Raw genomic sequence first — 27,903 nt, 5'->3', positions numbered from 1 at the left:
GTGGAGCTAGTCAAAACTGGATGTGAGACAGGTTTAAATGATATAGAAGTCAAGTGGGAAGCAACAGCGAAGGCTTCCATTTTGAAGTTGAAATAACTCCAAATCCTTCTCTTTCACTAAAGGGAGAGGACACGAGCACCATGTCATTATTTTAGTTTACTGAGCTGCTGTTCCAAATGTTCTTGGGAGCATCAGTGCTAAAAGGGAACAGGGAATGGGAGATCTGCCATTTCCAATCACATAAAGGACAGAAATCCTTTTAATTATGACCATGCCAATCTACATCTTGCTAAAACAGCTAATTACATGTCAGGAGGACACTCAGTCATTCAGAACAATTGTTATATTTTTATATATTCATTCTGTGCCACCCCCCTCAATTACCATGGTTACAATTTGAAAGGATTCAGGCAAACCTTCATTAGATCACAGCACACCAATGTGAATTTGAGAGTTAATTATGGCTGTATAGAGCCACTTTTATTAAAAGAGAAAATGAAAATGGAGTTAAGGGAGCGGCATCCCAAGATGTCTGAGCCGGGCACACACGCCCTGCTCAGGTCAGCGTGTGGCAGTCATAGTGACAGGGCACACTCGACAGCTGCCCCACACCACTGCACTTTGGGGCTCAGACACCCATGGAAGGCACAGTCATGCCATCCAGATGGGCAAATCAATTCCCAAACTTGTCAAGCAAAAAAGGTGTCAGGACTGAAAGGCAGAGCCTCCTGCAGATGCATCCCTGTTTGCTGTCAGGGCGCTGCGAGGGCTAACAAGATAACGGGCGTGAAACGCGGGTGGCTGACGGCCAGAAGTTAGACTTGACTTGAATCAGTTAGATTTAGTTCTGCGCAATGCTTGGCCCCAAGCGTCCTATGAAGCGTGATAAAACAGAAGTCCAGGGTTCTGCACACTGGTTACCCACAGCATCTACTACACCCTCAAGGTCCCTGGGTGACGATAAGCACGGGGTGCAAGATCTTTTGGTGCAAGCAGATTTCCCCTCCCTTCTCCACCCTACGTACTCCCCTTTTAATTACAAAAGAAAACTAGTGTTATAGGAAACTGGATTTCTCACATCGTTAGCTTTCTCTTTGCTGCTACTTTTCATCTCCACCAAGACTTCCAGCTTTCGAATGTCCATAGATAGGAACAGAGTTGCACTTCAGAGATAAGTGAGTCAACCGTTGGTCCTTTAAGATGACAAAAGCAGTCGCTTATCACTTCTAGCTTATAAGTAAAGAGACTGAAGAACAGCTTTTCTGAACATAACCTGTTTATAAGAGGAGTTTCTGTGACTGGAAAAGGAACTTGTGGGGTCGATGTATTTAAAAAGTCTTTCCCACCATCTCAGTATGGTAGTTCTCCTTAGAGGGGTAAAGAAAGCTTTCCTCTTAGGTGATAGTCATCTTTTGAAGAGAAGAGCATGTGATGAAGGAGAGTGCGGTACTGAAAAAGAAAGGGCCTCTACTGTGACAATACGCTACCACTAGGGAAATCCTTACAAGATAACATGGCCATTCATAGTTGCCTCCCTGGGAAAACCTTGTGTTCTCATTATGGTACAATACCTTCAAACTGGAAAACTTAGGTATTACTGAAGTAATGTAAATTAGTCTGGAAATTAAGAAACAGGAAGAAGGTTTTCGGGCAGGCAGCTCAGTCAGCCAAATTCAACATGGCTGACAACTGATACCCGAATCCTGAGTAAACATCCTTGCTATTTAGAGAGCACACAAAAAGGAATGTTTTAAATGTGTAATTCCCACCCTTTCCCCAGTGCATCCCCCACCCCATCCCTATGCTCCAGAAAGACGCTGTCAGCCAGCAGCTGGTCAGTGCGCCCAACTTTCACTTGGGAAATCTTGACAAACAAAACCGGCTCAGTAAAGCTATAAATGGATTTGGCTGGTCTCAATGCAGCCCCAGTGAATACAGTAGTAAAACATTACTAATAATCACAACAACAAAATGACAAAATCTATCACCACTCTGACCTAAGATTTAAATCACGGACAGAGATTAACACAGAAAACCAACGCACAACGTGAAGGGTCAGGACTATTCAGTGTAGAGTGCGACTGAGCACAAGATCATCAATAACAAGAAAAATTATTGCCTAAGAATCTGTTGAGACTTATTGGGGAAAAATACTCCTGTTGTTCTCTGAACAAAAAAAGACAAAAAGCAATTTTAAAAGGCAGAGCTAGAAGTTACATGGGAAGACTGCTTCTACCCAAACCCTTCTTAGGACCAAGAGAGTAAGGACTTGAAGTTCACATTTTTAGGATGGGTAGGACTGTGTGTGAAAAAGGGATTATTTCCACTGTTATGGGCAGAGATAATGTAGCTGGTCAGTGGAATATGTAGCTGGTCACAAAGATGGCCTGCAAGACAGAAAGGAGTGTTTGTGTGAAGAGATGGACCACACCCACATGCTCTGCCTTCTGTGGAAGATAAAAATCCCAGCAAAGATGTCTGCTCAAGATGAGGCCCTTAGTATTGGAGCCCAGAGGCAAATGGAAGGGGAGCTGTTCCCAGAGGGAGAGAATGTGACTGGAGATTCCTGATGAAATAAGTCTATTTACACTTGGTGCTTGATGGCTAGAGTCCAGGAGGGAAGTTTGTAAAGAACTGAAATGAGTGTATGAGCGAGCTCTTCATGAGTTGTCCCCTTTGAGGTAAAAATATATGTGGATATCTGGCCCCAACAGCGGTAGTATCGGTTACTGGACTGCGTGCCATCGAAAATCTACCAGGAACCACAGTACTGGATTTGCATACTACATTGTTGATGAGCAGCTGCTTCCTCACCCATATCTTTTTAGGTGGTCACCTCTACTGAGCTTCAGTGAAAGGTACCTTAAAGGGGTCTTCCTGTTCCAGGAACTTTCTTCCTGTGAAGGAACAGGAGAATGTGGGGGGAGGGGCTGCCCACCCAAAGACAGTGTGTGGGAACTGTACAGATCCCATAGGTAGGTGGAAGGTAACTGCACTTTTCAACCACTTAAAGGACTGAGACTGTGAAGAAATGCCCTAAGGGGTACTCAACAATTACAAGCTTTGCTGAAATAAACCAAAGTGTCTATTTGGTACTGACTGACACCAGAAGGTCTCAGCTAAGAGTGTTACTGTATTGCCCTCGCTGGCCTTCACCCCACATTAGGGTTATCAACAGCAAATCAGAAATCTCATTCAGATGGTCCATCTTTAAAAGGTCCCTTTGTAAGGCTGTGTTGTAAGAGTAGGAAGTTTACCCATGTGACTATAGTAATTCAATGAAAGTGTCTTTCAAAAAATAACAGACAAGTTCCTATAAGAACTGCTGACAAGGTTTCCACCCCACCCTTTTATTTAGTCTTCTTCACTAGGGAAGAGCAGTCCTGAAACAGTCCTCTGGGGCCTGAGGGATGTACAGGATGGAGTAAGAAAAGAGGGGTAGATCAACCCAAAAGTACGTAATGGGATTTTTTTTTCTTTTTCTTTTTTTTTTTTTTTTTTTTTTTGAGTCTGGCTCTTTTCCCTTCAGTAAGACAGGAATTTAGGGTTTTTTAAGAAAAAAATTCACCATCCAAAGATACTACAAATTAAGACAGTGACAACTCTGTGTGCCATTATGAGAGCTAAGGTAGACTGGACAAGACAGCAGAATTGAACCCAGGGACAAAAACAAAACAAAAACAAAAACAAAAAAACAATGGCAGATTTAAATCCAGGCCCCAAAGAACTGTATTTTTGCTCTCGGTGAAAAAGCAAAAGTTATATGTAAGGCAGCGGGTCTTAAGAGCAGGCCAACAGTCTTCTTCAATTAAAAGAAGAATTCTGGATGAAAGATTCCTTCTTCCTGAACCCAATATGAGGCTATCTTGCATTGGTAGACATGTGCTCTTACTTTTTCCAGGTTGCCAGATAGGGCCCGCTACTGCTTTCATGGATACTGACTCCCCTTTTTTCTCTGAAGCTTTTCTCTTTCCTTAAGGCCTTAAAACAATGAAACCTTTTAGCTCTTCTCTGGCAATCACTGTATTTCTTTAGAAACTGCAGCTGTCTTAACAGTTTGAGTCTGTTTCTTTAAAAAGACCAGCAAGAACAAATGATACTAGCAATCCCATCATAAAGAAGCTATCAATTATAATAATCTCCTTACAATAAATCATGGATGTGGCTTGTCAGACAGTATATTTTCCTCTCTTTTCTTTCTGATTCAACTGAGAATAAGCAGACAAAATTTCACCGGAACGGGAAGATACAATATGTTACATTTTTTTTTCTAAGTAATATAAAAGGAAAGAAAGATAACATAATCTCCTAATTGAAATAAAAACTCAAACACACCAAGAAAGAAAATGAGCAGGGGGATCATTCCTGAGAATAACAAATGCTACTCTTGAATCTGTTGGTTCAAGTAATACAGTAAAACAGAAAAGACTACCCCATTTTACTCCAATTCTTGGAAGCTGGAAGAAGTATATACATTTTCTGCCTGAAATCCACAGACTAGAGCAGGCCCAGTCCCTGCCCTTAGCTCTTTAAAGTCACAGACCCATATAAGGTTGCATTTTCACGCCCTCTAAAGGCTTCCGCACACTGGCATAGGCAGGATGAACAGACAGGGAGAAGACCTTGTCAGCATATGCCTTAAATGGAGTCAGACCAGCTAAAAACTGGTGGGTATTTAATATCTACTAATGAGAAAGGGAAAAACAAAGAAGGTCAGTCTCACTCTCTTCTCAATGGTTTTAGGTTGAATACATCTGGTGGGGGCATGGAGGTGAAGAGGTAAGGAAATGGCGCCTTCCTTCCATCTTAGAAATTGTTCTTAGATAATGGACGAAAAGACAGTTAACAGCCAGCCCCAAATCCCCCTTTAAACAAGGCTCCACTGTGCATAGAAAGGAGATGGAACGAGGCAGAAAATACACAGCAGTCATGCCTCCCTCAGACGCACCCTACGCCGCTACATTGAAGGCTGTTTCCTCTTCCCCACAGTGACAGTGTGTCATTTAATCGGGATGCCAAGAGATCATTTTCATACAAGGCCAGCAGATGTAATTTTCTTTGATGCATGAATAGTTCATCATTTTGCTACTAGATGACAAGGTGATCACAGGGTGACTTTATAACGCAAGTTCACTGTTTGGTATTTTGAGTTCTCAAAATGAAAAAAAGATTTATCAAATATAAATATCTTTAAAAAGTAACAAAAGTGCTACATATGTGATCAAGGAAAAAAATTCCATTAGTTACTGCCGCTTAAAGTAGATTAAACTTTACAAATATTACCACATCCATTATCAATATGGCTTCCAATTATTAAATAAATTGCCTGTAGCAATATAGCTTTTCACACCTCTACAAGGACAGAGTAAAGAGAACACCAAAGCAGTCACATCACGTTGTATCTTGAAGACACACCACACAAGTGGCAATTGTCCCCTGCTTTTTTCTGCTCCTTTTTAGGAAAGTATTTGCAATTGTGATAGTCAGTCAGCATAATCCCACCATAAAGTCCTCTATCAACCTCTCATATTGAGGGGGCTTCAGTTAATGGATACAAAGACTGGAAGTTCATTCACTCATTTGTGACCTTAGCTCCATCCTTGAAAGACTTTTTTTTGGTAGCAGGGAAAGGGGACACAAACAGGAGGCAAAGCAGCGTCCATGATGACCTCCAGCACTTTTGCAGGCAGGCACATACCTGTGCCGCGTAACGTACAGTGGTTCTGAGAACTGGACTTAACATCCATTAGACATTCAGCTCATGTTTTTTGTTTTGTTTTGTTTTTTTTCCAATGCTCTCAAGCTGGGTTTGTTTTGTTTTGTTTTGTTTTTTTAAATGACTTTTGTTTTTTTGTGTGTTTGAATCATGGTCCCAAAGGCAGAAGGCAGTATTTTATCTACTAAGTCACACAGCTTGTGAGAGGAAAGGATGTCTGTGTCAGGCATGTTAACATCAACCAAAATCTGAGATCAAGTTTTTCCACGGACATTCCACATTTTTCCACAGCACCCAAAGAAGTATAATCTAGCCACAGTGTGACTATTATGAGGCACGGCTTATTGCAGCTGGAAATCAATTATTCCCAAGCTGAGTGGGAATTCTAGTGTTCCTTTTACTCTGCAGATACTCCCCAAATGGTGTCTGTCAATCCTGGGCCACACTACCTCAGCTTGCATCCTATCAGTCTTGGGGAAGGAAAAGGGTACAGACTAGTGTTACAGGAATCTAAAGGTACCCAAGGTTTTACACGTAGCCTATTATTTGAGAACTGAGGGCTATCTAAATACCTGGAAGCACTTTCTTGGAATGCTAAGACAGAGCAGCAAGATTTTCTAGCCTCGGGGGCTGGGAGAGGGAAGTTTGGTTGGTTGGTTGGTTGGTTATTATTTACTGGGAATTAATACTGAGAGAGTATATGCAAAGGCTGAGGGCACCATGCCATCTTCACAGAACAAGACCCTAAGGGCTAACTGACATACAAGAAACTGCAAGTTATACTGTAAGAACACATGTTAAGGACCGAGGAAAGTCTGCTAAGGTGCTACGTCTAAACTAAGTTAACTTCTCATGTTCAACCCTCCCTGATCAGTCGTCATCCAGGGCCTCTGTCTTGATTTCGTTGGCTCCTTGTCGGGCCAAGGCCAAGATAGTGTGGTTGACTGCTGCCATTTCCACAGCTAATGAGATGGGGTCTTGGTGGTCACTATGGCTAGTGCTGTCATCCTAGACATGCAGAAATAAGAAACAAATGTTATTAGTGGATTGGTAAAATTCTCCAACTCACAGAAAGGCATGCTGAGGGCAAGGGGAGGCAGAACATTCGTGGGAGGACACAGTGGGTGAGGGGCTCGTGACAGAGTAGAGGTGAAATGTATTTAAGTAGACACTGAATGGAAATAGGTCCAGACTTCCAGTTGACATTTCCATGATTCAACAAATAAAAAGCACCAAAATGTTTTTTTCTTGCTAAGAATTTTTTCCTTCTATCAGAAAGATTGCTGGTGATGATAATCAAACCTGATCATTCTAGGTTTGCAACAAACATAGCACTAGTCACTGAAGGCCATACTAGTGAGCTATTGAATTCTGGACTAGTACTCGTACAGATTATCAGAGCTCATGGTATCTTTCTACTGAGCTGAGAAAACTAGACTAAACTACAGACACCGACATCTTATGGATAAAAATGCATTTTCACAAAAGAACAAAAGACCCAAAAAACTCTCGATTACAACAGGACAAAAGTATAACTGCCAGCAATGGCTATGGGTGAAAATGTGTGGTGCTCTCCTGCAGGAAGACACCAGGGAAGCGGCAGGTGTCATATTTAGGGGGAGCGGGAAGCTCTCCCTCCATGCACAGCTCAGTGTTAAACAACAAAGCTGTGAAGGAAACTGGCACCGCAGGACATTTGTCAGGCACCAGAAGATGGTGTTACAAATAAGGGATAAGTTTCTCACCTGTCATGCCTTCAGGGGAACTCTCGCATCAAAAAGCTTGGGAAAGGGTAAGATCCTGGTGGGTTGGGGGGGTGGGGTGGGGAGGGAGGGAATCATGGGATGTGCTGCCCTTAGGGCATCTGGAAAAAAAAAAACGGGGAGTGATCCATCTACATTAGTAGACTGAAAAATAACAGGAATGTTTCTGATTAGAAAGACAGATATTTTCTTCAGTAAAATGTGGAGCTATGATTTGGGAGTGTAAAAAGAAAAAAGGTAACCCCTGGGAATTATGGGCCTCACTGTTTCATTCTCATTTCCACAAAGTGGTCTGTAGAGTTTAAAAGGGGCTCGTGTAAAGTTCGTGCATTCCTGCAGTGTCTGCGCTCAAGCTGGTAAACAGAGGCTGCAAGATGGATGGCAGAAGGAAGAATGTAAGTGGGCTATTATTTCAGAACTGACTGAGGGGCGAGGAAGAGATATATATACACTACAGGAAACAGCAAACGTTCTCCTGCTGTGGTCCAGAAGACATCATACATTTTTTTCATATTCCAAACAGAAACGAATTTTAAATCCTATGAAAATTTTAATGAAATCTGTCAACAGATATGTGGGAGGAAAATTCCCACATTCTTAGTTACTGAATTATTCCATCCAGTGGCTACAATTAAATATATATTTGTCCCCCAAGCAATGAAAACTAAGTCAGGGTGAGGTGAGAAGACATGCATTTATGAGAGGATGTGTGTGTCAATGTGCCAGAGACTCTGAAAGAACCACTCATCCGGGCATGAGGGTTCTCACTGCAATGGGGCCGTGGTGGGTGGGACCTTCCACTGTGTGCTGCATTGGTACAGGTTTAGGCATGGAGTATAGCTACCCAGTAGCCCTTAGTATTCTCAAACATTGAGTGTGTGTGTGGTGGATGGTGTAACTTGCTTGTTTGGATCAGATCCTCCTCTCTTCTTCTACCTTCTCTGCTTCTCTGCCTCCCTCTGAACTTCTTCCCTCCTCCTCCTCCCCATTGCGTACTTGCCAAGTATCCTGTTGTATGACAATAAATCCATGTGGGTGAATAACAGTTTCTTACAAATTTTACAGGACAACTGAATCTTATACCACATTCCTTTCAAATTACATGAAAATCTAACTACACACATGAGCAGAGTGGAGGAACATTAGATTGTCTCCTCTCTCCCACCCCGTACAAAACACACCCACAGAATTGAGTTGTCATACTATCCCACCCACTCTGTAACCAAGAACCTCTGCTCAGCTGCTCACCTGCTCTGAGTAGTCATTTCCGTCAACATCATCACTGTTGGAATGGCCTCCTGGACTCTGTACATCTATCCCATGACTCTCCAGGATTGCTGCTTCTTCGAAAAAAGCAAATAGATCCCTAAATTATCTGTTACATTATTGTAATAGCCAAAACACTGAATTAATCTTTGTGCTGAGGAAATCAGAATGTAATTAAACAAGAACCTAGATTCCTCTACGTTTTGGTTCTTTTAAATTGCAGACAGGTAGAATTCAGCTGCACATAGGCCAGGAGAGGAACACAGTGGTCATTCTGGAGCCCCTGCTGCCTCACATGCCACATCTGAGTGGTTGACTGTTAGGTGCTTCATAAATACTTACCAACTAATTAAACAGCCCTCCTGTCTTGGGGTTCTGTAAAGTGTTTGAGAATTGTATTGATGGGGAGTAAGTTTAGAATTGAAACACAATTTTAGAAGCTCAAAACCAACCCCCCACCCCAATCTCATTAATTCATGTTTCTGAAATGCTCTTCTTAAAAATCTGTGTTTTGCTTAACAGAAACCCATGGGGGAGGGGAAGGAAAAAAAAAAAAAAAGAGGTTAGAGTGGGAGAGAGCCAAAGCATAAGAGACTCTTAAAAACTGAGAACAAGCTGAGGGTTGATGGGGGGTGGGAGGGAGGGGAGGGTGGGTGATGGGTATTAAGGAGGGCACCTTTTGGGATGAGCACTGGGTGTTGTATGGAAACCAATTTGACAATAAATTTCATATATTGAAAATAAGTAAATAAATAAATAATAAATAAATAAATAAATAAATAAATAAATAAATAAATAAAATAAAAAATCTGTGTTTTGCTATGTTCCCTATTAAGACTCTTTCATTCCAGTTCTATTAATCATATGTTTCTTAATACCTAAGTCACAGCCCAGTAACAACAAAGAAGCTCAGGGTCTCACTCCCTCTCTCAAGACCTTAACAAGCATCTTTACTATGAGGCACAGGAGTAACTGGTCAGGGGCCATGTCTAATTCTAGATTCTAAAACATTAAGAACAATGCCATTATTAGTATAATACAAATACTGCAAGAAATTCTAATTCTTAAAAACACAAAGAAAAACATAAGGACAATTCTTGTTAGGCTTAAAAGTAAGGATTGTTAAGACCTGCAGTTCTAAACTGAAGGTACTTTCAAAAAAAACCAAAAACCAAAAATCAAAAACTGATGTCTAGGACTGCTTCAAAAAAGAAAGCAGCCTCTCTGATACATTACCAATATTGGCTCTCCTCTTGATCTCCTTCCGTCTGTTAGCAAACCAATTATATACTTTCAGGGAGGTAACTCGTTCCAGATCTGACAGTTTTTTGCCTGTGAATGCATGCAATAAAATTCAGATAGTCTGCATCTGAGACTAGTTTTAAGGAATAATACTTTTCTTTTTGAAAAGTTCTTTTGATTGCATTTATTGCCAGAACAACAGATGCGGGGGATTTTTTTTTTTTAGTAGTATGTATGCACTTAAATTATTACTGAATGAATAAACACTAAATACAGAAATAGCAACTAATAACAAAATATTTCAGAAAACCACATAATACTAAAGAAATTTCAATACTAAATACAAAATTAATAAATTCCACAAATTCAACTCTAGGGTTCAAAGGTCAGATGATAGTACATGGAGGCTTCATTCAATTAGCATCATTCTAGATGAGTGTGTTACTCTTCATCAAGTTTCCAGGTAGTTGAAGTTTACTTAAATCTTTAAAGCCTTATATAAACTAGTTTCCTGCTGTCTTAAGACAGAAGAATAATTATTGTCCATGTTTTCTTGACTCTGACCATCCATTATTATAACTATACTAGAACACATAGCACAATTCAGGTTGCATTTTAAATTTATTACCTTCTTTGCTGTCAAATGTGAATTCTTAGATTAACACCATGCCTGCAAACAAGGGTCCACCTGTACCTTTTCCTCCTCCCCTGTCCTTTTCTGTCTACTAAGCTTTTAATCCACAGTGGGTGGAGAAGCCAGAAAAAAGGTTAAGGTGTTGATGACACAGGGTGAAGTGTTTTCCAGGAAGGCTCTGAGTTCCTGCACAGCTTCTGGGGTGGGACTGTGGCTGGTGTGAGGTTAGGGTACAGGTGTCACTGGAGATGTGTCTGTAGGGTCTAGATTGCTAGAAGTCAGGCTTCCGGGTAAGGGAGAATAAATTACAGTTTAATTATGATAAAATATTGACACTTTTGTATCTATAGCCTTTAGGCCATTCAAATTAACTGGCCAAATGAAGATCAATTGATCATCTTAACTGAGAACAGTTTCTGGTAACAAAAACCGTAAAATGTGGAATAACATTTTAACACATGGAAAAAAAGTCTTGTATCTTTAAGTGTCTCTGTTGACTTGCACGGGAACAACAGGACTTTAGAATGGAACTACCCTAAGTTTTTCCTAACGATGCAGAACTCATCCCAATGCGGGAAAGATTAACAAGCCAATTTTAATAAGAATTCATTCTTCAAACAGGAATACAGAATTATATAACACTTGCAAAATACATACATACATACATACATACATACATACATACATACATCTTTTCACTTATTTACAAGACTTGCTTAAATATTCCAAACTTTAAAATTATTTTGGAATTGATATAGTTATGCTCTATTTTTAAAGACATCTATATAATCTTTATCATTTCCAGGCCTCCTATCTTAAGCAGGGATACTCTCTTGCAACCTTCCGTATGAACACCTGATCTGGACCACCATAACTACATCCCCGAGAAGTACCACCCGAACAGGACAGGGCAGTGACTGCACAGGAGGGTGGTGGGAATGGAACCTAGGGCACTCAGTTGCAATGAGTAAAAGAAGATTCTTGTCCCAGATGATGACGTGAGGCCGAGAGCTCCACCGCTGAGTTAAGTGGCAGCTGCCGCCTTACCTGGCTTCTGTATAACTGCATTGCAAGCATTTGCAATTTCTTCTCTCTTGGCTTCATCTGGGTATTGATTCTCATTGAAGTAACTGCAGGGGCAACCAATTAAGACACAAAGTTTGTACTTTAAGAAACGTGCTCTCATTAAAATGCTAACCCACTGAAAAATCACGTTCTTCTTTATGATGTGGCATTACAGCGTCTAGTCCAGGCTGTCCAATGGAGCTTTCTGTGAGGATGGAAATGGTCTGTTCTTTACTATCCAATAGGGTAGCCACTACTCACATGTGGCCGCTGAGCAGCTGAAAGGAGGCTGATGTGACTGAGGAAGAGAATTTTTAATTTGATTTAATTTTAGCAAATTTAAATTTAAATTGCTAAATGTGACTAGTGGCTACTATATTAGTGCAGGCCTAGCTACTGCTTTGCCTCATTGAAAGATGTCCTTGATATAAAAGTTGCCTGTATACATACAGTTGGCTGAAATCATAGAGTTGTGTTACGGAGGTGCTGGTAACAGTAGGACCTTTTTGTGTGTGTCATATTGGTTGTAGTAGCAAAAATTTTAAATTACCAAATTGTGCAGAACAAATTACAGGACATCTATATTTATACACAGCTATTTAAAAATGACTAGGAAAAAATAAGAGCTCTATCCACTGACCTGGAGGGATGTTTACAACATTCCTAAGTGAGAAAAACAATCTGCAGAATAGTATGCATGGAAAATGCCATTATGGAATTTGAAAAAATCCTGTCTATGTGTACATAAATTTGCATGGATAAATGCTTAGAAGAGTACACATCAAGCTGTAAAAATCAATTACTTCATTGTGGGGGAAGGGGACTGGTGGAGAAGATTTAAATATTTTTGTCTTTTTTCATATGTTACAAAAGCACATATTACTTCTGTACGATAGTACTTAAAAGAAATTAGGTTTACTGAACTTCTCTTTAGCATTATCAGACCTGTGAGACTCTATGTGGGAAGAGAATGCTTACTAAATGCTACTTCTGTTGTCATCTATGATTTTAAGAAAGAAGATCTTCATACTTTGAATCCATCAACTTATGATCAGGAAATAATCCCTTGTCAAGGTGCTAAACCTCCCCTCTCTTCAGGGGCCTCCCTTCTCTTACAATGCAGCTTTTCCATTCCGTCCCCCTCTGGTAGATGTGCCATTCACCAGGAATAAACACGGGAGGCCGCAGACCCTTCTTGTGAGCCCCCAAACCCAACTTCTGACCCCACCTCCCATCCCCGCCGTCTCCATGGAGTGCATCCTTTGCTGTGGTCCCGACACAGCTGCCAGGACTGGAAAGCCTTTCCTTTTTGAAAACAGGAAGTCCTAGAACTAGATCATACCAGTCCTGTCAACCATCTTCCACAGCGGTCTGCTTGATTCTGTGATTTAAGCATCTCATCCTACATGATTTTCTAGTGCTCATACCAAGTGACTGTCACCGTAACTGCCCCACTCCCACACTCTCACTGGACCTTTACCTTTACTCCACTGTGCGAAAACACTCTGAATTAGTTTCAGGAGCCGGCAGCACCGGCATCAACTGGGAGCTTGTTAGAAAGGTAGAATCCCAGACCCCACCTCAGACTGAATCAGAATCTGAATTTCAACAAGATCTCCAGGTGATTCAAATGCACATTAGTGTTTGAGAAGCACTGGATTAGCTTCTTCATTTAAAATTCAACGAAGACAACAAAAGCAGTTATTAAGTACCTAACACTGTATGTTTGCACTGTGGGTAAAGAGAATTAGATAGTTTATGACTTCAAGGAGTTTACAATCTACTGGAGGAAGACATGGAAATCAATATACTTGTGGCCAAATTCCATAGGCTGTCTGAAGGGAGTACTCCTGGTGCACAGATGAAAGTGTGCTCAGTGTGGTGTGCGGGCACCCAGAAGGATGTGGCAGAGGAAGTGTGGTCTTGAGTTAGGTCTTGAAGATGGGCAGGAGTTTGCAAGGCAAAGAAGAGGAGGAAGGGTATTTAATGCAAGGGGAACAGCATGTGTACAAGCAAAAGGTAGATAAAAGCGTTGAGGATTGTGACCACAGAGAATTCAGAGTGGTTGGACTATGGGGTTCACAGGAAGAAATGAGGAGATATTAGCCTGGAAAAGTAGGATGGGGTCAGCTTGTGATGAGCCTTATTTGTTCTTGTCAGTAGTACAGACATCATCTTGAAATACAGGTTTCCAAGTCACATAGAGACATACTCCGATCTGTGTTTTAGAAAGATTACACATCTTCCAGATTCAATCTTCTGAATTCAACCTCCATCATCTTAATTCTGAAATTCTCCAATCAACTTTCTACTTACCTACTCCTCCTCTTCAAAATAATTTTTTCACCTTCTTAATAATCTCAAATCCTTTTTAAAAAATGTTTATTTTATTTTTGAGAGAGAGAGAGAGAGAGACAGAGTATGAGCAGGAGAGGGGCAGAGAGAGAGGGAGACACAGGATCTGAGGCAGGCTCCAGGCTCTGAGCTGTCAGCACAGAGCCTGATGCGGGGCTTGAACTCACAGACTGCGAGATCATGACCTGAGCTGAAGTCAGATGCTTAACCAACTGAGCCACCCAGGCGTCCCTCAAATCCTTTTTTTAATAAAGTTTTTATCTATTTATTTTGAGAGAGAGAGAGAATTGGAGAGAGGCTCCATGCCCATCGAGGAGCCTGATACAGGGGTGTGGGTGGAGTGATGTCACAAACTGTGAGAGTCGGACAAACCAAGAGTTGGATGTTCAACTGACAGAGCCACCCAGGTGTCCCTTGAATCCCTTTAAAAATGCTCCCCCCACCCAACTTAAAAAAATCTGTTTATCTATTCTTTTTCTGGCCTCACCTTTCATTTCTTAGCCTGAACTTCATGGTGAGCCAAATCAATAATATCCCTTGGGAGAAACTTAGATTATTTAGCTTTTCTGTCCTTCCACCATACCTGTCCAGCCAATCTCCTACCCTGCAGAAAGCACCTTCCACAAGTTTTCGTCCATCCTTCTCTCACGGTACCAAGTGTTCCTGGACAAAGTCATAAAATAGGGCCAGTTGGTTTCTTTATAAATCTGTGCTTTTCAACCTTAACTGGGCCCCTCATTTCTGATGGGAACTCATTCAGTCTTTGCTGTTTTTAATATTCCATCTTTCAGGTCCCACTTACCTGAAACCTTTTCACTCTTAAGTCCCAAGCCCTCAAACCCACCACTGTCATTCTTTTTACAGATGACCTTGCCTCTCTTTTACCAAGATAGAGGTTATTTAATGAAGTTTGTTTAATGTTTTTAGCTTTTCAATTTCTAAACTTCTTGGAGTACTGCTCATTCATTTCTTTATCTCATGGTAGAGGAAGATGTGTTCTCTTCTTCAAGGTCTCCTTTTCCACTTGTATCTTTGATCTCTTCCTCCTTTCTTTCATTTGCTCAGCTCTCTCCAGTCTTTTTTAAAAAAATTTTTTTTTAACGTTTATTTATTTTTGAGACAGAGAGAGACACAGCATGAACGGGGGAGGGTCAGAGAGAGGGAGACACAGAATCCGAAACAGGCTCCAGGCTCCAAGCGATCAGCACAGAGCCCGACGTGGGGCTCGAACTCACGGACCGTGAGATCATGACCTGAGCTGAAGTCGGCCGCTTAACCAACTGAGCCACCCAGGCACCCCTCTCTCCTGTCTTTCTTGCGTGCCCAACCTTTTTCCCTATATATATGCAATTACTCTATTTTGCTGATTTTATGATGTATGTTTATTATCATAATCTCTAAAATCAGGTTATAATTAGTGGTGTCTAAAAATAACTGGCAGTGTTTTTTTTTGGTCTCCCCTCACTGTACACAAAATAAAGGTATGTCTTACAATCAACGCCTTCTCAGATTTGATGGAATATGGTTCAGACCTACAGGTTCTATTTCAGTAGCAGCTCTAGGGCCACTATACCTCATTATGGCAACTCTTCTTCTAAATTACTGCAAAGCCAGTGATTGACTCTATACCCCTATAATGTCTACTTACGATTCCCTAGTGCACATCTCTAGTCATGGCACTATTCTGTTAAAACTTTTTAAAGATTTATTATAGAGGTGTTCAGAGCTCTACCCCAAACTACCTTAGCTTCTTTATCTGCTGCTACTACTATATATGCACACTACAGTCTAGGAAAATGGAATAACCTTGTAAACTCCTAGTATCTCTGTGCCCTTCTCCTGCCAGTGTATTTGCTTTTTGCCTCCCCCCAGCCCAAATCTTGTCTTTCAGGATATGGGTCAGGTATTAGCTCTTGGCCAGTCAAAGGTAAATATCACTCCATGAATCCCACAGCACTCCATCTGTCCCTCTCTTACATTTTTTCATCTGGTATTATAGTTATCACTGTATACATCTCTCCCCGACTATGTTGAAAGCCACTTGAGGTACAAGTCTGATTCATCCTTATATGTCCTCCTCACTGATGACAGCAGTGACAAGTCAATAATGATGAACAAAGTAAAGTCACCCTCAACCCAGTGTAGGAGTTTCCAAAAGAAATAAATACCACTGTAAGTGAACTAGTGAAAATCAAGAGTTATAGAAGTATTGTAAGAGGGTCTCAAAGATACATATTAAAGAGATGATTATCTCTTAAGAGCAAGAATACTGGGATGAATGGAAGACAGGGAAATACTAGTGGTAATTAAGATTGGTTTTCACATTGTTTTATATACTTCTCAGCTGAATTTCTGAAATGAACATATGCTATTTTTATAAATTTTTAATAAAAGAACTTTGGGAAAACACTGAACAATTAAACACTAGTTTAATGATTAATACTCCATAAACAATTTATGTTTGGAAAGTGTATTTAGATCAGCTAGGAAATATTAGGATTGTGACTACTATTCTAATGATTAGTAGAACAAAGCCACAGTATGTTTGGAAGCTAAGTTAGAATTTGCAGTTATTCATGGCATATGTGATTTAATGAGTTAAAAAGTCTTAAAAATCATTTTTACTGTGTATTTTTAGGATCTAATTATATAAAAGTAAGATGATCAGAGTAAAAATAAGTCAGTAACTTCTTCCAAATCAAAGAATGTAAGAACTCACTATAGTTTTAAATCTTTAAGCCTGACAATTAGTCATTTCTTCTCTGTTAAGGTCCTATTATTTTTATAATTAGAAATGTAGGACTACTAAAAATATAAATTTTCAGTAAAATGTACTACTACAGCTAGAAGTGTGTATGCCAGACTATGGAATACCACTTTCATCTTTTGCCTTTCTATAGTATTTCAATGTTTAAAAAATATGAATTCAAGACAGACAGTATAATCTAAACTGATAAAATGTAGTTTAAGATACCCCATCATAATTATACAAGTTTAAGATGTACTAATTAAAAATACTCATTGCAAAGCTCTTAAAATTTTTTTCTTGCAGTGGGAACAGATACACAATACCAACATAAAGTGGAAGTGGTTTTAGGAAAGACAAAGGTAGGCCAGGAAATAAAATATCCAACAAAAATGTATTACATGACTGTGAGTAAGGCCCTGTACTTGAGGAGTGAACGTAAGTTCAAATATAAGCCCTCATCTTTAGAACATGTGGTTCAGCTGAGGAGGAATATATAAAAAAAAGTTAAACAGTAGAAGGAGTCAAAACAACAGTCAAAACAGTAACAGACAAACCAGAATACACCTAGCCCCTAAGAATATAAATGATGTGCTAAATAAATTCAGAATAGATTTCCCAACCCTGATCTGGGAAAGCTCACTGAATTGGGCAAGCTTTTGACGAAGGCACAGACTCCAGGTATTGGTGAGGAAAGGTCAAAGTTAACAGTACAGACAAAGATATAAAGGCATAAAACCCTGAAATGTGCTTGGAAAACAAGACAACTGGTAATGCAATCTGATTAGACTATAGGGGTTATTTACAGGGAGATCTTGGTTTGCCTGAGATAGGGCTGTTACCTTGAATGATTAACAAACTCACTTGCCCAAAGTATCCCACTTTAGACAATACGTGGTCACTCTGCAACCACATCACATTATTGACTTATCTGAATTTAGTGTCAAAATGCCCTAATATTTTTCATATGTGCTCTCTGAAAGAGGGCATGTTAATTGCTCAGAAAAAAAGGAAGCATCAAAGAAGATGGTTAACTATAGTTTCTATCCAGTTACTCAAAAGAGGAGCTATCTAAGCCCAAAGAATCTGCATGGCACATAACAGAAATTCAGTAAGCAACTGTTTGATTAATAGATGGTTGAATAAATAAATACATGAGGGAATAAATGAATGAAAGAAAGAACAAAGATAAAAACAGAGAATAGTGGTTTAAGTTAAGACTTTTTTTTTTCAGTTTTTTTAAGTTTATTTATTTTGAAAGAGAGTATGTGAGTGCTCAGAGAAGGGGCAGAAAGAAAGGGAGAGAGAGAATCCCATGCAGGCTCCGTACAGTCAGTGGGAAGTCCGACAGAGGCCTCAAACTCATAAATCGTGAGATCACAACCTGAGCAGAAACCTAGAGTCCGATGCTTAACCCAGGCGCCCCTTCAGTTAAGGCTTTTAATGAAACCAAGAATATCTTTCAGGAGAAAGCCAACTGAGATCTCACCATATTATATATTTAGACTAAGATATAGTTGAATAAAGTTATATTAGTATAATGTTTATTTCTGACATATATATAACGAATAGATTATCAGCGAGGTTGGAAAATAGGCCTAATGACTTTAATTTTGGAAATAATCATTTAGGCACCCCCCCCAAAAATGTTAAGTCCTCGTTTACCCCAGGCAATTGGCTAAATGGTGGCAAAGATAATCAGACCAGGGATGTGTGTATGTAATAAAACATATAAAATATTATAGAATGGACTACACTGGGGTGCCTGGGTGGCTCTTTATTTCGGCTTAGGTCATGATCTCACAGTTCATAAGTTTGAGCCCTGCATTGGGCTCCATGCTGACACGTGGAAACTGCTTGGGATTCTCTTTTTCCCTCTCTAGCTTATACATGGTCTCTTTCAAAATAAATAAACTTAAGAAAAAAAGAATGTACTATATTGGTGGTATAAATATAGTATATAGGAACAAAGAGGAACGAGCATTTGTGCAGGGTCTTAAAAAAAGAGCAGGGAGGGTGGGTAAAGTGAATTTATACAAGGCAGAGGTAACAACATATACAAAGAAAGGGAGTTATGAAAGAGCTTAGAATGTTCTGAGAATGTGGAGGAACGTGGCTGGAATATATTGTACCTAAGGTGGGGTAGTTGGGGATCAAACTGAAAAAAAACACTGGGTCCAGATTTTAATATGACAGAGTTTGCAGTAAACTTTTTAGCGAACTGGGAATGAAGGTTTTTACAGGGGTATTATATGGTCAGATTTATTTTTGTAGGGCAGTATCTCTGGTTATACTCGACACAGAAGCCAGTTAGCGTGGCAATAGCTGAGGAGAGGGTCTGCAGTAGGCTCAGGCATGGAAAGAGAGAAGAAAGGTGAGATTCAAGAGACATTTCAACATGGGAATAACTCAAGACCTCCTGCATTTAGGAACCTCTATCCCCATACACAAAAAAGATAGCCTTAGGAATAGTCCACGCTATTTATCATTTACCTTCAAGCATTTTAACCTTTAGATTATGTCAAAGAAATAGATATTTCTACTGTTATCGAGTGGACAAATTATAGGAGAATTTGTCATATTAAAGTCTCTAAGACTCTGAAAGAGATCTGTTTCTACACTGGAACTCTGGAGTTCAAAACATACTTCTGTCCCAAGGAAGAATATTTTATAGTCCTAGACATTTTCCAAGACAAAAAAGGGAAAGAAATGTAAACAGAAATCTACAGGTAGTAATAAAAAAGTAATAAAATAAATCCTAAGGCACTACACTTTTATAGACAAAGGACATCGTCAGCTGAGTAATCAGCGAATATCTTCACAGAGAGAAATCAAATGATCATTTTGCCAGACAATGACAGCAAGGAATTAAAATGAAAAGTGGCAAAATAATTTACATGAAATGAGAAACCATAAGCTAGTAACAAATGGAAATGTCCTTGAAGCACTTTCATTTCAATAACACTGAAGTCTATAAAAATTGCAGCCAGAAAATTCCTCCTTTTGTGTCTTGGTGAACATATAGAAAAGATGGGGAAGGACTCTTTAAGGGATAATGGCATGTAAATGAACTCCCCCCCCCCCCCCCGCCCCCCGTGCCTTTATGTGAACTATGTCTCCTGGAGAGATATTTAAACCTCACTATTTTAGTAATTCAAAATAAGGTTTCAGGACCTTCAAACACTGCCCACTATCTATAACCCAGTGTGCATTTCTTCACCACTAAGTAAAATTACTGAGCAGTAGACAGGAAAGAGAATAACATGAAACTAAAGCACTTTGGAACCCAACTGTCCCATCTCCTACTTGAATCATCTATGTGTTACATGATCTTTGGCAACAAAAAAATTCTACATTTTATTTTCGTTTGTTTTTAAACAACAGACTGAAGACCGAGATGAAATGGGAAAACCTCCAAGCATAGCAGCTATCTTTTGTTGATCCATAAAGGCCTAAGGAACCCCCTTAGTTCACATTCACATACAAACCAGGATAGTGATATTCTATATTTTATCCAAAGATGTCAAAGTCCCTCTGATACTAATCAGACCTTAAAGTACCCCTGAGAAACAATCAGGGACCAGAGAAACACAAGAGTAGAGCTAGAAATTAGCTATGCATATGATTCTTCACTAGTTAATATAGACTTCAGGACAATTAGGGACCTTGAAAGATTATGCAATGATCAACATACTCATTTGAGAAATGGAGACAATGACAAACTTATAGATGACAAGCTCTCCCAAAATTATAGAACTGGCAAGTTTCAGAGCCAAGCTTTTGTTCTCCTGAGCTCATGTTCTTTCTACTACTGCTTGCTAAGAACACTGCTGGGTGTAGTGAGCTGAATAGTGTCACCTAAAAATTCATGTTGGCCTAGAACCTAAGAAAGTGATCTTATTTGTTAATAGGGTCTTTGCAGATGTAATTATAGTAAGGCTCGAGATGACCTCACACTAGGCCCTAAAACCACCAAGAGTGTCCTTGGGAGAGAATGAGAACACAGACACAGGGAAGACTAGTGTGGAAATGGGAAGCAGACACTGGGAGGATGCATGTGCAAGTCAAGAACTGTGGGCAACTGCTAGGAGGTAGAGACAAGTGTGGAAGTGTTTCCCCCTCAGAGCCTCCAGGAGAAACCAACTCTGCTGGCACCTTGAGTTCAGATTCTGGCCTCTAGAACTGTGCGAGAGTACACATCTGTTGTTTTAAGCCATCCAGTTTACAGAAATTTGTTAGGTCTGCCTGGGAGACTAATACATCAGGGAAATAGAGTCAGTATAAGAATGGCCTTAAAGGCTAATGTGATTCAATTATCACAGTTTGATGGACTTTAGTTCACTGTAGACTAGAATAAGCAGCTGTTTTTGTAAGTAAGTAGTCTATCAGCTAAACAAAAGCTTTCTCTTCTCTAGAAAGTTTGGTCAAATACTGAAACATTCAAGCTTCAATTCTGTTTCTTTCTGTAATCCAAGTTAGACTACAACCCTTCTTCTGATGCTTAACACTGTCCTTCAATGGAACAGTTTTCATAAGCTCCCATTTCAAAGCTTTATTAAAAGTTTTTAGATTGGCTACTTCTTGATAAATAGGGCTACGAGACTGCCATATTCACTTTTATCTGCAACAATTAGTGCAGTGCTGATTTTGAAAAATCTTGGGACACGAAGTACTGATAACTACTTCTGTAATACAACCAAGATTGCTGATAATTAAAAAATCTGCTAAGAGATACATAATAAAACAAGTATAGTGAAATGTACCTTTTCAACTCTGCCGTATGTTTAAAATTTTTCATAATAAAGTATGAGGAAAACATTAATAATAAAATGATAAAATGCTAGCAGCATCCCTACTAAATCAGAAACAATGTAAGAGAGCCCAATTTTTTCTCTGGCTACAATTTAATGTTTTTCTGAAAGTCCTAGTTTGTAGAATAAGACATGAAACAAAATTAAGAAACAAATTGGGAAGAAGGGCCACAAAATTATCATTGGCATATTATACTATACCAAGAAAGCCAAGGGATAAATTAAAAATGCCTCAGAAATAATTAGATGGTTGGGCACTAAATAGACAAAAATATCAAAACTTCCCAATGTATCAGTAATAATCAGTTTGATACAATCTAACAGAAGAAAGCATCTATTTAAGAGACCAAGAGAAATGAGAAACATAAAAATAGCTGACGAGAAAAATATAGAAACCACATAAAAAACTAAAAATATTTTACTCACTTTGTTGAGGTATAAAAAAGATAATAAGAAACGAAGAGGCATATAACACATTGATAGATAAGAATGAATAATATGAGGGGTGCCTGGGTGGCTCAGTCGGTTGGGCGACCGACTTCAGCTCAGGTCATGATCTCATGGTCTGTGGGTTTGAGCCCCATGTTGGGCTCTGTGCTCACAGCTCAGAGCCTGGAGCGTCCTTCAGATTTTGTGTCTCTTCTCTCTCTTCTCCTTCCCCCAATTGTGTTCTATCAAAAATAAATAAACATTAAAACAAAAAGAATGAATAATATGGCAATGTCATTTCTTCCAAAATGAATTAAAAGTTTAATGCATTTTAATCAAATTAATTTTTTTTTTCTTTTTCTTTTTTTTTTTTTTTTTTTTTTTAATTTTTTTAACGTTTTATTTATTTTTGAGACAGAGAGAGACAGAGCATGAACGGGGGAGGGGCAGAGAGAGGGGGAGACACAGAATGGAAGCAGGCTCCAGGCTCTGAGCCATCAGCCCAGAGCCCGACGCGGGGCTCGAACTCACGGACCGCGAGATCGTGACCTGAGCTGAAGTCGGACGCTCAACCGCCTGAGCCACCCAGGCGCCCCCATTTTAATCAAATTAAAACACACATTGTTTTCTTCTCTCCTTTTGCTCGATGGGAGTGGTAGGAGTCAACAATATGATTTCAGTGTTCACCTGGAAAAACAGACGTAAATGGCTAAGAATGTTTTGAAAATAAATAATAATGAATGGGCCCTATCTTGTCAAATACTGTGAAATTATAAAGTTATAATAATCAAAACTGTGATTCAAGGATTACCGAGATCAACAGAACCAACAAATATAATAACTTTATATGCAAGAAAGGATCTTTTTTTTTTTTTTTTTTAAGTTCATTTATTTATTTTGAAAGAGACAGAGAGAGCACAAATAGTGGAGGGCAGAGAGACAGGGAGAATCCCAAGCAGACTCAGCACTGTCAGCACAGAGACCGATGTAGGGCTTGAACTCAGGAAACTGAGATCATGACCTGAGCCAAAATCAAGAGTCGAACGCTTAACTGACAGAATCACCCAAGTCGCCCCAAGAAAGAAAGAAAGAATCTTAAATTGAAGAAGAAAGAGAAAAGCAGCTATCTAGAAAATAAGGCCAAACTAGATCCTCAATTTACAGACCCAATAATATTAGGGTTAAATATAAAAGTGAAATCATTTAAAAAATAAAATAAAATAAAATGAAATAAAGTAAAATAAAATAAATAAAACAAAATAAACAAAATACATACATACATACATACTAGAAGAAAGCATCTGAACAAGGAAACAAATGATGGAGGCAGCTGCACAAGAATAGAGCAACAGATTTACCTATATGTGAATGAAAAATAAATTACAAACAAGTGCAAATATATAGCAGAAAGGGTTAATGATCTCATTCTAAAAAGAGTTAATATACAAGTAATACACAACATAAAAATGGCTAAAGGAAAAAATAAACACCAAACATGAATAATAAACATGTACAATGTTTAGCTTCACTAGCAATCAGAGAAGTTTAGTAGACAAAAATAAAACCCTGCTTTCACACCTACTGAACAGGCAAAACAAGGCTGATTTTTCCCTCCACAAAAAGATGATTACAGTGTGCATGGAAGGCAGGCTCTGGTGACAGGGGCAGTATATGCTCAAGGCCACTGTTAGTGATGTGGATCAATTCAGCCTTCTGGAGGGAAGTGGTGGTAATATGGCCAAACATATCATTATTCCTTTTTTTTTTTTTTAACGTTTATTTTTGAAGGAGAGAGAGACAGAGTGTGAGCGGGGAGGGCAGAGAGAGAGGGAGACACAGAATCCGAAGCAGGCTCCAGGCTCTGAGCCATCAGCACAGAGCCCAATGTGGGGCTTGAATCCATGAACTAACTGTGAGATCATGATCTGGGCCGAAGTCGGATGCTTAACCGACGGAGCCACCCAGGTGCCCCCAAACGTATCATTATTCTTAAGACAAAAAGCAAGTACAAACATGGTCATTGTTGGTACTATTTAGGAGGGCAAAATTGGGAAGATTTAAATGTTTAATAAAGTAATAATAGTTAAATAAATTATCTGAAGAAGAAAGCCATTAAAAAAAAAAATCACATTTTCAAAGAGTTCTTAATGACATGAAAAAACGTTGGAAAAAAAGCAGGTTACAAAATCATGTATGTGTTATTCTAATTATGTTAAAAATTATATATAGAGAGATACATAGATAGAAACACTAAATGTACCCAAATATTTTCAGTGTTATTTATGAATGGAAATATTTTATTTTTTACACCTTATGTTTTCTAAAAGTTTACAATGTGTAACTATCAACTTTCTAATAAAATGTTACCCAAAACAGAGTTATGTAATATTACAAAAAAAAATACTTCTGATTAATTTTAAAACTGCTTTCCAAAATGCCATTCTCTTCTTTCACCATTCCTGTATCTGTCTACAAACTGGCAATCTAGCCAGTTATGAAGTCAGGACCCAAACTAGATACAGTTGCCAACCTAAATGTCCACCTACGAGGGACTGGGTAATAAATTATATATATTCTTAAAATGGATTTAGTCATTAAAAATCATGTTTTCAAAGAGCATATGAATGATCCTAAATCTAAAACTATGTATCTGGTATAAGCTTCTTTGAAAAGCTATATACATAACACAAAAATGACTGAAAAATTCATCAACAAAATATTTATGATGATCTCTAAATAATGGTGTTAAAGGGTATTTTAGTTTCTTCTTTATATTTCCTTACATTTCTCTTTATTTTATATAATATGCATGTGCTAATTTTGTAATTTTAAAAAGCATTATCTGAAAATAAAGTTTGCAGTCTCAAAGCATGAGCAAAATAACATTGCATAAATTATTTTTAAATGATTTTCTTGCTTTTTCTTAATGCCTTTCAGCAACAAATTTACACTTTTAATGTTTGTTTTGCAAACTCACTATAATACAACAAACAAAAGATTTCTATACTAATGTATTTTTTTATAAATAAGAGTTCATTTTGAATTCTACAGATTTATATCGGCTTTCTCCAAATCAGCCTTCTGGAAGGTTCACATGATTATAAAGAAAAGCTAAAATATAAATGAGTTCTATTACAGAAGAAGCTGTAAGTTTTCATGGCTTTGCAGCTTGTTAAAATTTCAGAATAGAAAAGCCTGTAAAGTGGAAAAATCGGTATTACCCTATGGACAAATTAAAGAATTCAGATATGAGAAGTTGAATTTTGGAATCCTAATTCATAAATGCAATGGAATGCCATAAACATAACTCATTACACATGGATTTAGATATATCACAGAGTAGATCCTGACAAAGAATCAAAGTACTTTAAGCTGGAAGTATTACCAAGTCACCCTCTTTATTTTGCAGATGAGGACATGAACTTTATACAGATGAGACTTGACTTGTTCAAGGTCACATGACCTAGATCTCAGGTTTCCTGACTCAGTTCATTGGCTCGAAGGCCTCACAGGAATGGTCATTATTCCGTTAAGACTTGGTATTGTTTCAGACTTCCTTTAAGATGCAAATTTCTGTAGCAATGAATCATCTAAACCAAACTCTTGTAAATTTCACAAGCGCTCCTGGAAGCAAAGATGTGACACCATCAGTAAGAAACCCAGGACAGCCCCAGGACCACAGCTATATCTTCACCTAAAGGCTCTTAGCAATTAGGAAATCTAAAACTGCTTTAGAGACAACCACAACACTGACCTACTTATTTTCCCTCTAAGCAGTGGAGAACTAAATAAACTGTGGGACTTGTTCCTTAAAACATAGTAATAATACACATTTAAATTCTATGTATATAGAGTAGTTAACCTAACAGAAGAGTTAGCAGTACCTCTTCAGACACTAGTGTGCACGTGCGCGCGCACACACACACGCTTTCCAAGTCCATATCAAGATGGTAAGATGCTTTTCTTCACTTGCTTAAAAAAGAAAAATCCATATATGAGAGAATTATGGATACCATGTATGAAATGTGCCCAAACATAAAATTTTCATCTACCATACCGGTGGGAACTGTGGTACCTTGGAGAGTGACCTGTTTCTACCAGAGGGCATACTCAGAGGCACTGAAGGCTTGGAAGTCAAGGCATTGAAGCTGGTGTGCCCCTGGCTCTATTTGCTTCACTCCTGGCTGGGTTGCAGCTTTCTTTTTGCAGCTTTCTTTTTATCTTCCTTTCCCTGTTTTGTCAGCCTTTGCTGATAGGAAGTAAGTTTACAAAAGAGACTTGTAAGGTGATGTGATTAAGTATCTTACACCTGGTGTACAAGATATCCTAAGGCAGGGAGCCTATTTTAAATATAAAGCACTGAGTATAAACTGGTCACTTACCAACCTGACACTACCAACCAAAAACTCACTATAAAGTGAAGACCAACAGAAGAGGATTGATCAAATCAATCCATTGTCTCCTGCATGGTTTTTCTTACGATCAATACTATTCTACAAAGTAACTACTTCTTGCTAAAAGGAACAGTCTGTATCTAAAATGAGAACTTGTTCTCCCAGGGAGAGGTCTCAACAAATAGTAAACCAACCACAGACAACAGCACAGATTCTTTATAGAGAATCAGGAGTACACTAGTTGGGGATTATCCTCATACTTCCCTGAAGAGGGAGAAACACACTACTTTGTACTTAGGGGTACTTACTACTTCCTCTAAAACTTAACCTTTTACTTCCTGTGTCATAGGTTCACTGCTGTTTTTATTGGGAGTCAATCAAACCAACCAGGATAAATGACTCTAATTGCCTTTTAAAAAGCCAGATTAGGGGCGCCTGGGTGGCGCAGTCGGTTAAGCGTCCGACTTCAGCCAGGTCACGATCTCGCGGTTCGTGAGTTCGAGCCCCGCGTCAGGCTCTGGGCTGATGGCTCAGAGCCTGGAGCCTGTTTCTGATTCTGTGTCTCCCTCTCTCTCTGCCCCTCCCCCGTTCATGCTCTGTCTCTCTCTGTCCCAAAAATAAATAAACGTTGAAAAAAAAAATTAAAAAGCCAGATTAATTCTGATAACACTTGACAAAAAACATACTACTTACATCAATACTGTCAGAGCTGCAAGGTTATATACCAACTGTATACAAGTTAAATTCCTTCACAGTAATACTACCAAGCAAATCTGGGGTATAGTTACGTTCCAAGGAAGATGTTTTGGTAACAAAGTATAGTTTCTATTCCTTAGAAAGATGATAATTATAAGATAGTCTCAAAATGGTTAGAACCTTTTAGTGAATGACATTTCAAAGGAGGAACCAATGAGACAGAATGATGAGGCACTATTATGATTGGGATTTCTAGGATATGCAGGTTTTCAAAGTATAAAGACCATTTTCAGATACTACTTCCTATTGCTGAAATTACATAGTCCATTTAGACTTCCTCAACCAAAAGGAAACTAAAACAGAAATAGAATATTTACCCACCAAGTCCATATTCTACTATCCCAAGATCTTCAAACATAAAACACATAAGCAAACCTTGGTACAGGCTGTGAATGTTTAGTCTACCAATAATGACTTCCTAATGCACTATTACAATGAGTGGGTACTAAGTAGAAGTTCAATAAATACTTGTTGAGTTTAAAAAAGAAAATGCTCATTCATTTTCTGTGAAGATTTTTCAGTTAGTCTATAAACTGGTCTCTGTCTGTATTAATGTTTATAATATGCTTATAATTCTGCTTCTGGGATGAATCATATCTTCATTGGTGACTCATCACCTACAACACCAATATTTCCCAAACTATATATACTTTATTTCTTTGTAAACTGTGTCCAAAGAACAGTATGAGGAACATGGGGTCTTTGTCGTGTTTAATTGGTCAAGGG

The 27,903-nt window shown here is 38.8% G+C and overlaps 1 protein-coding gene across 10 annotated transcripts in view; it reads right to left on the bottom strand.

Moving 5' to 3' along the window:
* Positions 1-328: 328 nt before the first annotated feature.
* The window catches only part of HMBOX1 (homeobox containing 1), a 188,158-nt gene continuing 160,583 nt past the window's right edge, over positions 329-27,903 (bottom strand). The window contains exons 7-11 of one of the 10 annotated variants that reach the window (XM_047854899.1): positions 11,669-11,751; positions 9,982-10,077; positions 8,728-8,822; positions 8,416-8,487; positions 329-6,724 (exon numbers count right to left, since the gene is read on the bottom strand). In XM_047854899.1, the coding sequence (XP_047710855.1) occupies positions 6,587-6,724; positions 8,416-8,487; positions 8,728-8,822; positions 9,982-10,077; positions 11,669-11,751 (484 nt within the window). In that variant the 3' untranslated portion in view covers positions 329-6,586. Of the gene's footprint in view, positions 6,725-7,461; positions 8,488-8,727; positions 8,823-9,981; positions 10,078-11,668; positions 11,752-27,903 lie in introns of all 10 variants that reach the window. The other 9 variants (XM_047854900.1, XM_047854901.1, XM_047854906.1 and 6 more) reach the window with 9 other exon arrangements.

This window comes from Prionailurus viverrinus, chromosome B1 (genome assembly GCF_022837055.1).
Source record: "Prionailurus viverrinus isolate Anna chromosome B1, UM_Priviv_1.0, whole genome shotgun sequence".
NCBI lineage: Eukaryota > Metazoa > Chordata > Mammalia > Carnivora > Felidae > Prionailurus > Prionailurus viverrinus.
Note: the sequence above shows the minus strand (reverse complement) of the source record. Positions and strands in the feature narration are given on the sequence as shown.